This window comes from Aspergillus fumigatus, chromosome 1, assembly GCF_000002655.1.
Source record: "Aspergillus fumigatus Af293 chromosome 1, whole genome shotgun sequence".
Lineage (NCBI taxonomy): Eukaryota > Fungi > Ascomycota > Eurotiomycetes > Eurotiales > Aspergillaceae > Aspergillus > Aspergillus fumigatus.
In genome coordinates, this window is record NC_007194.1 from 3,888,167 (window position 1) to 3,902,103 (window position 13,937).

The window sequence follows — 13,937 nt, forward strand, 5'->3', positions numbered from 1 at the left end:
CCCCAACACCTCGCTTCTTCCCCCCTCAGCAACAACAGTAACCTGCCTCCCGACAATCCCCCTTTCCGAAACCCCCAGATCTAGCCGTTCTGGCAAATCAAACTCCATCTCCATCCCTTTTCGCACTGATTTAGGGTTAGGCCGTAGCCGGAACCGATGCAGTGGCGGCGCAGTCAGCGCAGATGTCAAATCCCCATATCGTCTGCATCCATGCCCCGTTAGCGATTGTATACCACCTACCCACTAACCACCCAGATGAGTCGGCAGACCGGGAGGGGACATACTCAATCCTCAGATCAATACTCTCACACTTCCCGAATGCATCTCTCGTACTGGGATCTTCAAGCCGAAATACCGCTCGCGTGTGAGACGCTGTCTGCCCCTCATGAAAGAAAAGCGAATATGTGCTCATACTCTTGGTGGATGCAGAGGGGAACATGACTGCAATGCGGCCGTTGGAGGTGGGCCGCGGGGTGTTTCCTCCGCACATTTTTCTTTCTTTTTTTTTTAGTTTATTGTACAAGAAGCATATGTATGTATGTAAGTATAGAGATGAAGGACGGACAGAGCGCTACACGTCTACTTGTCTGCTTGTCTACCTGTTGTGCTGTATTTATACCGGCCACCAAGGTATGCGAGTGAGCAGGATTGAGGGAATATGAGCCCAGAATGGACCCCAAGGGTGCTCAAATCCGCTCACCTGTGGGTCGGGAGAATGTAGTCTACGGAGTAGTTCACTAAGGACTCCGTACTCCAGATTCCAGTTTCATCTATCTAATTATTCGGTCCTTGGCTGGACAATAAATCATTATCTTACTAATCTAGTTTCTCGCTATACCTCTTTACTTATTGTTATAGATCGGTACCAGAGATAACCCCAAGGTACCTACGCCGTTGTCTTGTCTACTCCCGGCAGCCGAAGACTACCCGACATATCTTACTGATCAATGAAATAAAGTCTGCTTATTATAAGAATGATCTCTTCATATATAAAATATTAATTATAGCCAGCTAGGGTATGTACATCACGTATGATGAATTCGGACAGGGTGAGCCTCAGTGTTGTACACAAACTTGTTGCCACTCCCCCGTTGAACCTGCCATTCATCCTCTGCTCTTGTTAGCTTTATCCTCCGCCGCAGCTGGCATTGAGCTCATACCTGGTGCATGCGTCAAGTACGCGTACTTCATCACCTCGGCAAACAGGAAACTCTCCTGGTTGTCATACCGACCTCCTCCATTTACCGCGTTGACGTTGGTCAACCCAGCGAATCCGGACTCGGTGCGGCAGTACTTGTTGATATTTTCAAAGGCATTCCACACCCAGTCACGGTACTAACCATGTCAGTCACAGTCATCACCACCCCCTGCTGCAAAAGTCACGAACATACCTGCTTCTTGCCGGTGACGCGGTACGCATAGTAGAAGCTCTCAATCACTTCGGGTCGCAGAATATACGCGCCACTTTGGACGTAAAAGCCGGCGCGTTCGTACAACTCCTTCTGGTCGGCAGGCACCGACTTTTCATCCCAACCGAAACTCTCCGGTCCGATCCCCGTCAGCGTCTGGTGGTACGTTTCGGCGCATCCATCGACCAGCTTCAGCCCGAAATCGATCAAGTCGGCCCGGTCTAGCACAGTGCCGCCAAGCAGGTAGCTTCCTCCATCAAAGCAGGCCAGGTGTTGCGAGCTCAGGCCGAGCGAGCCTTTGTTATACGTGGCCAGGAACGTGAGATCCGGCCGGGAAGCGGGATTGGACGCCAAATGGTCGATGCTCGACTCCGCGGCGGCCACCCAGCGGTCCTTGTACGTTGCAAACCGCTTGGGATCATACACGTACATCTTCATGAGATACTCGTAGAAAGAATCGGAACCGCCGTTCCAGCTAACGAACCCGTTGGTGAACTGACCTGTTTGGATGCTGATCGCGCTGCCGACGAGGCCAGGGAACGGCTCGCCGGAGCTAGGCTGAGGCGCAAGTAGATAGGACTCGGCCCGTTGGCTGAGTTTCGCATACTCTTGGTCTCCCGTCAGATCGGACAGACGGGTCCATTCCAGGACCAATGTCCCCGTAACCGCCAGCCCGTTGGTCGTGGCGCCGTCATTGCCATGCGACGTGATGTTGATATTATTGTACGGAACACCCGACGGCGTATCAAAGGCGAACTTGAGCACGTCTCCAAGGTTTTTGGACTGCTGAAGGAGCATGTCCACCTTAGTGCGGTCCTCGACGAGGTCGGCCGCGGGCCCTTTGAGCAGGTCGTATCCAGACAGCATGCCGCCCAGGTACCGAATGGTGGTCTCAAACAGACTGACCATGTCCGAAGTCTTGGAGTAGTCGATTTTAGCAATATGATCCAGAATCTGACTGACGATCGTCGCGTTGCGCATCACAATTGCGGTGGACAGGGCATCGACCGCAGATGCACCCCAACCGTTTCTACATAGATCCCCAGGTCAGGATGCACCTCGGAGTGAGGATATTTAGCTGAATGCCTACCTTGAATCGCCATAGCTGTTGGAAACAGGGAGCAGCTCATCATGAGGAAAAGCGTATTTCATATACCCATCCCAGGCATGGGAAAAGGCCTCTTTGACGGCCGCCGCGCGTGACGAGACATCGTTCTCGGGCAGAACCGCTTGAGGCAACGCCAGAGACGAGCTCACCAGGGCCAGAGCCACGGACAAAGAGGGTAAATGCATGATACCGACCAACGAAAGAATACAGAACCCCGAGACGAGAGAAAGATAGGCACGGAGAAGTCGTGGTCCTCCTTAAGACATCCAACAGCAAACGAGTGACAGCCTTAGGAAACAGGCGGATAGTTATATGACAGTTTAGTCCAAGACTAACAACAACGGACGAATTACTGGATTGGAGTCATCCAGGTCGAAAAAATGAAAAGAGGGCAGAAGGGGAGGGGGGGCAGGAGGAAGAGACGACTTGGAAAGAGGAGTCGCGTGTTGAGTTGGAATGGGACAGGATGAAGGATCATCGCATAAATGGGTGGCATTCTGCAAGTCGAACCTGCATTACAGCCATCACTGGCTGACGGGACGATCATCATCTCATTTGTGAATCATCATGGACTAGATCAGATGAATTATTGGAAAGATACATTAGTCTAGTGTCCGCTGGAGTCTTTTAGGGTCCTGGAGAGTGCCTAAACCAGCTATCCAACCCGATCCCCAGTCACTTGAGCTTGGACTCGACAACACTAAACTAGTGAATTACAGGGATCAGTTGCACTGCGGAGGATTATTCTGTAGTTAGTTTTTGACTTAGCTGTAGTGGATCCGTCAGTTCTGTCAGTCTCCTCTGAGTCTACGCCCTACTAAGATGGGCCTACAGATATACCCTGGTAGAAGATGCCTGAGGATGTGTTTATTTGTTATGCTTTCCATTTTGGGATGGGATGAACGTGGATTATGCAGGGGCAAATCCATGGTATTGTTGGTACGGTCTATGGTCTGTACACAATCAATACAGTACGTACGGTCATTCTATGCATCACTCGAATAGGAATGTGATTATTAGTCAGCTATTCCTCTGCATTATGACCAACCAGAGCTAGGTACGGAGGAGATACTCCATAGACGCCATGGCTATACTGTGTAAGACCCTGGCGATATTAGTCCTTTAGCTTGAACAGAATGTAACATCTTGGTCCATAGCAATGCTACCCAATATCAGTTCTCCCCCTAAATGGTCAGCTGCCAAGGTCAGGTTCAAGTCAATCACAGCTGACTTCTCATCGTCATGGCTCTCATGGAAGCAGATGACCCTACTGCATCCCCTGGCAGGCACCAGGAACACATGTGAAAGAAGGCCATGGGAAACGGGCCAACTACGGAGAACAGAATCCTTCTATAACCTTGATATTAACCTTGATCTTCCTTCTTCCGAATACGATGCCAATCATGGCGGAACTAATGCGCGACAGTCCAGGACAAGAACAACTGGAGATACCTTAGATAGTTGTGGACTCCGCTCATCGGCGCCATTTCAGATCAGTCCATAGAGACCACATCAACTCAGCCCTCAAAGATCTCTCTCTCTCTCTGTGTAAATATATTCAGTCAATCCCATATTCAGTAGACGATTTAACTTGATGTCAACCTCGAGGTTCACGGTGTCTGCCCTTGTCTGTGTAACTTACACTGCTCTTCTCACTCGCTGACTCCGATGCGGGGCCAAAATTCCTTCCCCCGTCCAAAAAAAGAAATTCTCGCAATGATTCATTCTCCCCCTCGTCATCTCCCTCTCCCTTTCACCTTCTCTTCCCCCAGGCTAGGGACTTGGGGTTTGATCACTTTCATCACCTTTTTCATCGGATTTGATTGATCTCTTGTCTTACAATTGCCCAGCAATTGTTTCTACAGCACAATGGCTACCCCAATCCTCATCTCCTACAACCCCACCTCTGCCTCCTCCGGTCTCTCCCTCTCCCAGATCGCCTATTTCGGCCGCGTCCTCATCAAGGTCTCCTCTCTCAGTCAAGCTGAGGAGTTTCTGCGTCAGAATTTCCGTCTCCTCGATGTCTACGTCGACGCTACCGACATCACTTCCTCTGGTGACATTGTCGATATCCTAAATGCCGGTGCCGCCAAAGCATTCATTTCCCTCGATCAATTGACCTCGCTGTCCCAAGAGCAATCCGTTCCGTCGTCGCGACTCGTCGTTTATACCTCCTCCGACAGTCAGGTTGATGCCTTTCAGTCGTGGGTTGGCGAGGATGCTGAAAGAAAGGAAGCCGGAATATGCACCGAGTCTGCCGACGTCAAGACCGTGGCCGACAGATTGGGCTTGAATCTTGAGGCTCAGAACCTTTACCGCACCTACACCACCAGCACAGTTACCGAGGACGCTGTGAAGGAAACATTGAAGCAGGGTGCCGTCAGCATTGTCTCGGCCGACGCCCTCACCCTCGATCACAAAAATCCCAGCGGCAAGATCGCCGCCGCCGCACTGGTTGCCGCTCGTGCTGTTGCGGACCAGAGCAACGGCCTGTACGCGACTTCGGTGACTGATGAGCGGGGAGTATGTCTGGGCCTTGTCTGGAGCAGCGACGAAAGTATCGCCGAGGCTCTCCGCACTGGCACCGGTGTCTACCAGAGCCGCAAACGGGGTCTGTGGTACAAGGGTCAGTCCAGCGGTGACGTGCAGGAGCTGATTCGCCTGGGCTTTGACTGCGACAGCGACTGCCTGGTCTTTGTGGTCAAGCAGATTGGCCGCGGCTTCTGTCACTTGGGTACCGCCAGCTGCTTCGGACCTTACAATGGCCTTGCGCGTCTGCAAAAGACCCTTCAGGCCCGCAAAGCCGATGCACCGGCCGGTTCCTACACCGCTAGATTGTTCAACGAGCCCAAGCTGACCCAGGCAAAGATCATGGAGGAGGCCGACGAGCTGTGCCGTGCCACCACCAAGGAGGAGATCGCGTTTGAGGCTGCCGATCTACTCTACTTTGCCCTGACTCGCTGCGTGGCCGCAGGAGTCAGCTTGGAAGATATTGAACGTAACTTGGATCTGAAGAGTCTCAAGGTCAAGAGAAGAAAGGGCGATGCGAAGGGGCCGTGGGCGGAGAAGGCTGGTCTGACTGCTAGCCCTGCCGAAACGAAGCCCGCCGGTCCCGCAGCTCCAGCCAAGGAAGCGGCCAAGAAGGATGACTCTCGCATGGAGATGACCCGCGTGGTCACCGCCTCCACCCCTGTAGACAAGGTCAAGGAGTACCTCAAGCGTCCTTCTCAAAAGTCCAACGACGCCATCGTGGGCCTCGTTCGCCCCATCATCCAGGATGTGCGGGACGGCGGTGATGCTGCTGTGCTCAAGTATACTCACAAGTTTGAAAAGGCGACTTCTCTGACGTCTCCCGTAATCCGCGCTCCCTTCCCCCCCGAGCTGATGAAGTTGTCGCCTGAGACCCAGGAAGCCATCGATGTCAGCATTGCCAATATCAAGAAGTTTCACTCCGCCCAGAAGGACAGCAATGACGTCCTCCAGGTGGAGACGATGCCTGGAGTCGTTTGCTCGCGCTTTTCTCGCCCTATTGAGCGTGTTGGTCTGTACGTCCCCGGTGGCACAGCCGTGCTGCCGTCCACCGCCATGATGCTCGGTGTCCCCGCCATGGTTGCCGGCTGCCAGAAGATTGTCTTGGCTTCTCCTCCTCGGGCCGATGGCAGCATCTCCCCCGAGATTGTCTACGTCGCCCACAAAGTGGGAGCCGAGAGCATTGTCCTCGCCGGTGGTGCGCAGGCCGTGGCCGCCATGGCTTACGGAACGGAGAGTATCAGCAAGGTGGACAAGATCTTGGGCCCCGGTAACCAGTTCGTGACGGCAGCCAAGATGCTGGTTTCCAACGACACCTCGGCCGGTGTCAGCATCGATATGCCCGCCGGACCTAGTGAGGTGTTGGTCATCGCCGACAAGGACGCCAACCCGGCCTTCGTGGCTTCGGATCTGCTGAGCCAGGCTGAGCACGGCGTTGACTCGCAGGTGATCCTGATCGCCATCGACTTGAACGAGAGCCAACTGCAGGCCATCGAGGACGAGGTCGATGCCCAGGCCCGGGCCCTGCCCCGGATGGACATTGTCCGAGGATCTCTAGCACACTCGGTCACCTTCGTGGTGCGTGACATTGATGAGGCGATGGCGCTCAGCAATGAATATGCGCCGGAGCATCTGATTCTTCAGGTGAAGAACGCGGAGTCGGTAGTGGAGAAGGTCGTCAACGCCGGCAGCGTCTTCATCGGACAGTGGACCCCTGAGAGTGTTGGTGATTACTCTGCGGGTGTCAACCACTCTTTGCGTAAGTTTTCGTCTTTCCCGTGCAGGAATCAAGCTAACAACAACAGCAACCTACGGCTACGCCAAGCAGTACTCTGGAGTCAACCTGGGCTCGTTCCTCAAGCACATCACCAGCTCGAACTTGACGGCAGAGGGATTGCTGGGATTGTCTCGCACGGTGGAGCAGTTGGCTGCCGTTGAGGGATTGGACGCGCACAAGCGGGCCGTGAGCATCCGAGTCGCGGCGATGAAGAAGAACCAGGCGTGATGACTTTTTAGTTTTTTTTTTTTTTTTTTTTTTCGGACTTTACGACGAGATGCAGTTATTGTATTCATTAGACATGAGCTTGATGGAATAAAATTTTAGTTTTCTTCATTAACAAGCCTCAAGGCATAACATGAATGGTGTTCACAGTAAATGCGCCTGAACTCCTCAAGCCCTCTATTATAACCAGATGAGAGAACTTTTGCTTGACCTCCAGCCCGATGCAAGAAATTTAAACAAAAAAGGAAAGAGGTATCATCGAATTGAGCTGCAATAAGAAAGACCAGTCCCAGATCACTTCTTGCGCTCGCGGATCTTCCACTTGATGCCATCCTTGTTCGTCCCCCCAACCGAATTATCCATCCGCCCTCGCTGCCAGTCCAGCTCGCGCTCGGCGGCAGTGATATCGGCGTACTGCTTCCGAAGCGCTTTGAGCTTGTTCTCCCGGGCCTCAGCAGCTCTCTTCTTCATCTTGCGGACTCGACGAGCCTCGACGAGAGCCAGCCTCTCCGCCTCAAGTTGCTTCTGCGACTTTTTCTGTAGCTGCTTCTTCTGCAATTCACCAAACGACTGTTCTTCGTCCTCGTCCTCCTCCTCATCTTGATCTTCGTGAAGTTTCCGTTTCTTCAACGCGCGCTGCTCCCGCCGATCATCCGCAAAGATCAACTTCCTCGCCTTCTTCTGCCCGCGCTTCTCCTTTGGCCCGAAATCGAAATCAAAGTCGTCATCATCCTCCTCTATGTCGGATTCGCTCTCATCCTTCTTCTTCTCCCCAAGAGCCTCCTGAATCCCCTCCTGTAACCTCACCTCCTGCTCCACCTTCTCGATCTCCCGCCGTAGCCGCTCCCCCGTCGTCCGCAGGTACGCCGCATCCTGCGTCTTGAGCAACTTGATCGCTTCATGGCTCAGTCCCCGCTTTGCGGCCGAGTCGCGCGCCGCAGAGCCATGTTTGCCTTTCTTCTGCGAGTGCGCGGACATCATCCCGAAAGCGAATTCATCTGGGTTGCGGTTGGCGGCGAGTTCCTGGAGGCGCTTGAGTTTGGCCTTTTTGGCATTGTAGTCTTTGGCACGGAGGGAGTAGTCCTGGGATCTATTGTTAGCACCTCTGTTTCATTCAGCGTACAATATTTGAGGGCGAAGGGAATGGGGCCGAGTGTACTTTGTGCTTTTCGAGGATACCCCATTTTTCGCGGCCTTCGAGTTGGCCTCGTTCGCGGTGTTGCCGTCTTTGGACGGCGTTGCGCATGGAGGACATTTTGTAAGACGTATCCTTTTCTGGCTATATTATATTGACTAGTTCGAACGGTGTGGAATAGAAATGGTTGAAGTTGAAGAAGTGTTGGTGTCTGTGAGATGAACTGCGGAGCTTTGAAAAAATTCGGCTTGGCGGTAACCCGTAAACCTCAGCGGACAAACGTCTCATGCAGATCACAACTCGACTACGACTCGGCACCTGCCAATTTACACGTCCATTCACGCCAGCTCTGCTCAATTGATCTTTTGTTCACGCGGTCGGGAATTTCTCAAACGCAATTATTGGACGATCCATCCGAAATCAAGTGTTCAGCCTGGGGCCCCCAGGCATCGGCAATCAGCCAGCATCAGCATCATGGCTTCAACATCAGCAGCAGCATCCACAACAGCACCAAGCTCATCACCATCCACACCTACACCACAACCGCAAAGCAGCCGAAAATACAATCTCCACAACCCCCTCCCTCTATCCGCCGCCCAGGAAGCCGAAGTCAAGCAGCTCTACTACAAACGCGTACGAGCGCATTGCGCCCCGGAGATCAAAGGTGTGTCTGCTCTGTGGCGGTCCAGCTGGTCGATATCGATGAGGAGAGAAGTGCTAACGACTACAGCATTTGCGGAATGTGCCGTTAATCGAACGGTAACGGCCACCTGGGTATGTCGGGCTCAGCGGCTGGCGATGAACTCGTGTATGGTTGCGCATGCGAAGCCGGAAGAGGAGGACCGGGCGCGGGAGGAATGGTTTGCGACGCATGAGGAGAGGCGGCGGGCGAGAGAGGAGGAGTTGGCTCGGGTTGAGAAGAGAAGGGAGGAGGTGATTCGGATGATGAGGGAGGATGAGGCGCGGAGGAAGAAGAGATCATCTTGAGACTCTCGACTCGAGACTCGAGACAGTCGGTCTGGCGTACATAGGGTGGCGTTGATTGATTTACATCATTACCATTGCGTGATTGGTTGGGAAGACAAGTCATTTCATTATGTACATGTACAATACGCTTTGCTTTTGCTTGTTTGACCAGCGCCGGTATCAAACCTGGACCAATGCAAGATCATGGAATCTCCACACTTAACCCATGCGCCCAACTCCGTCTAAGGGAATCAAACATCTGTCATCGCCTTGTCTTCATCTCCTTCACCATCCCCCATGGCCGTATCCTCCCCAAATATATCCTCCATCTTGCCATCCTCATCATCCTTGTCCATATCCTCATCCCCCCCTTCTTCCTTGACACCCGCCAACCCACCACCAGCGTTCCTCTCCTGATCCTGACCGGCATTCGTCTGTGCCGCTGCATCCTCGACCTCTTCCTCCCCTTCACTCTCCCACTCATCCTTCATATTCCACCCCGTGCCGGTGAGACAAAACCGCTCCGGCGGCAACCGCATTCCCCCCATGATAACACTCTGATTGGCCGCGGACGTACTCTTCGCCTGGGCCGCAGTGTCAAACCCCCTCGATGCACCGGGCAATGCCACGCGATTCCGCTCCGATGCAACATCCATCAGAAACTCCTTTGGCAGCCCTGTCTGAAACTGGTAATGGAGGCGCGACGCGATACTCAGCCGCAACGCAGGGAGCGTCACGCTGTTGACTTCTACTGGGCCACGACTGCTGCTCGGCGCTGTGTCTGTGGCGCCTGCGTAGCCCTCCGTCGCGAGATGGACCGCGTCCTGAAGAACGCCTGAGGTGTAGCGGTACGCGAAATCGAGGAGTTGGAGCGGGACCCGCTCCTGGTAGGCGGTTACGCCGAGCGAGGCGAGAAGCATGTGGATTAGGCGGACATCGCGTGGGCGCCGTGATTTGCCGCTGTCTGTGAGTGACGTCGATGGGATCTGCGTTGGCTGGGGAGTTGTGGAGGGCATCGCTGTGTTGGGTGCGGTGGTGGAGGTTCCCGTAGGGTGAGGTGGTTGCGAGGCGGTGTTGTTCGCTGTATTATTTGTTGATGAGGGTTCGGCTGGAGGTGTGAGAGGTTGATTCGATGTCGATGCCGGAGCCTGCGCTTGAGCTGGCGATGCCATTGTATGTGCGTGATGTTGGTTAAGTGGATGGTGAAGTGAAAGTGAGGTAAGGCGAGGTGCGGTCGGAGAGAGGAGTGATAAAGATTGTCGAGAAATCAGCTATCGGTGGCACGTCTCAGAGCAGCATCCACAGCTAGTCCACAGAAGAGTAGCAGAAATTCGAGGAAAATAAGTCTGCAACTTAACGGCAGAGTGTGATTGTGTTATTATTGAACTGAGGTCTTACAGTCTGTCGGAGTTGATCAAGGAGCTTAATTTCTTCGATTCCATGCGGCGCTATTCCATATTCGGAAGTCATCTCATTGGCTCTATTCGGCGCTTTAGAACAGCCCAACAGCGACGACCCATTCGACAAGTCAGAAACAACTCAATGATATAAAAATATGTACTTGTATTCTAACACTCTATCCAGGTGCGAATACTTCAACACGACTTTGTATCAAACCATGCAACTCGCTGAGAATCTTATAGCGCCAAGTCGTCCAACAATGCTAATAACAAAAAAAAAAGGGGGGGGGGAATGAGATCGAGGCATCAATCAGTATGCAATTATTCAACGCCGCTTATGCAAAAGGAATCAAGATGTCAGAGAGGCTCTGATAATGTGGGCCGACGCTGTCACGACAATTGATGCAAGAGTGGGGTATCATCGAGCGTTCCAGAGCCATGCGAGATAGCTTCAGTTATACCAAAAAAAGACGTCGGGATTTAGCACTTTCACGCTGTCTCAGATTGCTCAAGCAGATCGAACGGATTCGGCTGTTGGAAAAGGTCTTGAATTGAACATCTTCGTCTCTGCGGCCATATCAACCGCATTCTCGTCTTTGTCTTTCTCGACCAGGGTTGAACCGTCTGCGGCCAAAGAAGCGTTGGAGTCAGACAACCGAAGTCCATCCATCGACTCCTGTGAGATGTAACTCTCCCCAAGTTCGTCAACCTCCTCATCAGTTTCACTGCCTTCTTCCTCGGTCAACTCGCCGTCATACTCCTCCTCTTCCTCATCTTCTATCTCCTCGTCTAGCTCGTCGTCTTCATCCTCTTCATCTTCCTCATCACTATCCGTATCCGAGAATATCTCAACATCCTGAGGAGCATCTCGCCAGTAGGTGAAATCGGTACAATTTTCACCTCCAGGCTGGACCAGCAGGCTGACTGGTGGGAAGAAATGATCCAGCAGTTCCTGCATGGTCACGTAACTGCTCTTGTACTTATTCAGGCTGAGAAGATCCAAGGATACCTCCGCGTTCGAGTTGATGGTAAAGATCCTGGTCGACGGGATGTTGACTGACCGGTAACTCAGCGCGTCTGTCAGACGGTTGCCGAAGCCAGCGTAAAACGGATTCTCCTTCCCGTTGAAAAGACCCAAAATGTCCCGCAAGCAAGCCATCTTAAACACCTCCGGTTTCCTCAGGTAAATTTCCCGCCTGAGCGCCGCAATAGTCCGGTCAGGGCTCATAATCACAGGACCCTTTGGTAATCTGTAGCCATCTTGGCAGACTCCGTAAAGGTACGTACGCGTGGTATCCGCCTGGCCCACAGATCGACTTGTGAGATACATGATATTGTAGCCGTTATTGACAATATCGGTGTAGAGCTTCGCCACACCAGCATGTGTCCAATCCCGACCGATCATATTCAACACATGACCCAAAGCGTCGGACCTGCTTTTCGTCAGTACCTTGACATATAATACACAGCATGGAGACTAACTTGGTGATTGTCCCATCGATATCGGAAATGACAATCGGCGTGGTACTATTCCAGAGGTACATGGTCGCAGTACAGGTAGCTCTGTTCACACTGAACGACATTGGATTAGCACCAGGCTTCAGATTCAGTGCCTTGAGCTGATCGCTCGTCAGGCGAAGAGTCTTTGCATAATTCCGGGTTTGCTCTCCTGGAGTCGAGTCTTGAGTAGGTGACTGCGGAGGAGTAGGGGGCCCTGGTTGCACATCGGATTTGGCACGGTGATGCCGAGTCGGATACGACGACTCGGACATAGGGTGATCGGTGTCGCTGTGGTAGCCTGGGTCAGAGACGGCATTTTCACTCATGGCCGAGTGCGGTCGCATCGAATTGAAAGTCGCCCGGCGGTTGGCAGCCTCCTTTGCCTCCTCGCTACTGTAGATCCACAAGTTTCCATGCTCGTCCGCTCCGATAAGGCTGCCAATGTCATAGCTTCCCTCCAGTTCCTCCGCCAATATCTTACGGGCAATGAGTTCGGCACGCAAAGCGTCCTCCTCGTTGCTTTTGTAACCGGTCATGTCGAGCATGAGATCGCCCGTCTCATTGACGCGAGTTGGAATGTTGGATGAAGACAGTTTCTTTGACAGAGAAAGCGCCCGCGAAACTGCTTCCTGCGGCGTGAGTAAAGGAGGACTCCGAGGGCGATCGGTGTGATTGTCGCCGTCGCTGGTTGTGGGACTGGGAGGCTGTGTTCCAACTGCCAAACCACCCTCGTTGGAAGTACCGGTATTTCTCTTCGCTGTTAGTACAGGCTCAGACGATGCCCGGTCAAAACCTGGTGCGTCGCCCAAGGAGCCGCGGCGGAGCCGGCCGACATTGGTCTCTTCTTCCGGGGATTGCGACAGAGGAGTCATGGCACCTATATCCATATGAGCATGAGCCTCAGATCCTGACCAAGGAAAGCGCCACCGTACCCAAATCACTAGATGCCCTCACCCCTCTCGAAAGCAGAGGTATGTCCGAGCCTGCTTTCACATCCTGCGACTGAGTAGTGGCAGAGGACTTTTCGAGGTCCAGAAACTCCGGTTCCTGAAGAGAAGATGGAAGATCTACCTCACTCCGTGTTCTCGGACTAGCCGCCGGCGATACTAGCGGTGACGTCTGCAGCGAAACGGGGATCTCGTCTGATGTTTCAAAGACGAAAAAGGCCTCTCCGCCCTCCCCGAGCTTCATCGCATAGTCCTGCTTGACTCCATTGACTTGAAATTCCACCTGAAAAGAAAAAAAATCCAGCTCAGTCAGATCCGAAGAAATTCTACGGAACAGCAAATCGGTACCTTCTTCTCATATGGACGGAGCAAAGAGAACTTGCCAAATCGAACATGGAACGGAGAACAGGCGAGTGTTCCTATCGCAAGCATTAGCAACAAAATGTTAGAGAGGCCACTAATATGAGGAGCTACCATCTTCCTGCTCGATGACGATGACATCAATGGCCCCGCTCAAGGTGGCTGGGTTGATAGAATTCCATGTCTTCGACACCGAACCGCTGATACTTCGGACGTACTGCATCCCGAGATGGCGACGTCGTATGCGCCTTCAATGAGTTCGGATTGACCAGGGAAGCGAGCAGAGATAGTGAAGACCGACGATTGAGATAGGAAGGCAGGTAAGGTATGGGTAGTAGAAAGATTTGAAGACTATGTCAGCAGTCGGGAAGTTGGCAGGAATTGCCGCCTACATATGGCCCATGTGACAATGCCCGAGAGAGTGCTCCAGCTGCGACATGCCCAGCTGGGAAAAACGAATGTAATGCTGTCTGAAACAAGACCGGGCTAAAATACAAGGAACAAGAAGATCTATATTTGGACAACAAATAGACCTCTAAACAAAGCCCAAGAGAGACAAAGAGGAAGAGAGCAGGAGAATG

The 13,937-nt window shown here is 52.8% G+C and overlaps 6 protein-coding genes across 6 annotated transcripts; 2 read left to right on the plus strand and 4 right to left on the minus strand.

Annotated features, from left to right (window-relative positions):
- Window positions 1-958: 958 nt before the first annotated feature.
- msdS (glycoside hydrolase family 47 protein) lies at window positions 959-3,301 on the minus strand. The gene is made up of 4 exons (XM_077803967.1): window positions 2,500-3,301; window positions 1,392-2,439; window positions 1,161-1,335; window positions 959-1,111 (listed from the first exon to the last, which is right to left on the minus strand). The coding sequence occupies exons 1-4, from the start codon at window positions 2,700-2,702 to the stop codon at window positions 1,026-1,028; spliced, it is 1,512 nt and encodes a 503-aa protein (XP_077660136.1). The 5' UTR covers window positions 2,703-3,301; the 3' UTR covers window positions 959-1,025.
- Window positions 3,302-3,836: 535 nt separating this feature from the next.
- AFUA_1G14570 (histidine biosynthesis protein HIS4) lies at window positions 3,837-7,082 on the plus strand. The gene is made up of 2 exons (XM_747733.2): window positions 3,837-6,805; window positions 6,852-7,082. The coding sequence occupies exons 1-2, from the start codon at window positions 4,387-4,389 to the stop codon at window positions 7,049-7,051; spliced, it is 2,619 nt and encodes an 872-aa protein (XP_752826.1). The 5' UTR covers window positions 3,837-4,386; the 3' UTR covers window positions 7,052-7,082.
- A 260-nt stretch (window positions 7,083-7,342) lies between these two features.
- AFUA_1G14580 (rRNA-processing protein UTP11) lies at window positions 7,343-8,401 on the minus strand (the record flags this gene model as incomplete). Its single annotated transcript, XM_747734.2, has 2 exons — window positions 8,208-8,401; window positions 7,343-8,131 (listed from the first exon to the last, which is right to left on the minus strand). The coding sequence occupies exons 1-2, from the start codon at window positions 8,301-8,303 to the stop codon at window positions 7,343-7,345; spliced, it is 885 nt and encodes a 294-aa protein (XP_752827.1). The 5' UTR covers window positions 8,304-8,401.
- A 256-nt stretch (window positions 8,402-8,657) lies between these two features.
- On the plus strand, window positions 8,658-9,170 carry AFUA_1G14590 (uncharacterized protein; the record flags this gene model as incomplete). The annotated part of the gene is made up of 2 exons (XM_747735.1): window positions 8,658-8,847; window positions 8,914-9,170. 2 exons carry the CDS (start codon window positions 8,658-8,660, stop codon window positions 9,168-9,170), a joined length of 447 nt encoding a protein of 148 aa, XP_752828.1.
- Window positions 9,171-9,400: 230 nt separating this feature from the next.
- Window positions 9,401-10,321, minus strand: AFUA_1G14600 (putative transcription initiation factor TFIID, 31kD subunit; the record flags this gene model as incomplete). The annotated part of the gene is made up of 1 exon (XM_747736.1): window positions 9,401-10,321. The coding sequence occupies one exon, from the start codon at window positions 10,319-10,321 to the stop codon at window positions 9,401-9,403; it is 921 nt and encodes a 306-aa protein (XP_752829.1).
- A 736-nt stretch (window positions 10,322-11,057) lies between these two features.
- On the minus strand, window positions 11,058-13,579 carry AFUA_1G14610 (putative lipin Smp2; the record flags this gene model as incomplete). Its single annotated transcript, XM_747737.1, has 5 exons — window positions 11,058-11,982; window positions 12,032-12,926; window positions 12,982-13,279; window positions 13,345-13,415; window positions 13,471-13,579. The coding sequence occupies 5 exons, from the start codon at window positions 13,577-13,579 to the stop codon at window positions 11,058-11,060; spliced, it is 2,298 nt and encodes a 765-aa protein (XP_752830.1).
- Window positions 13,580-13,937: the final 358 nt, after the last annotated feature.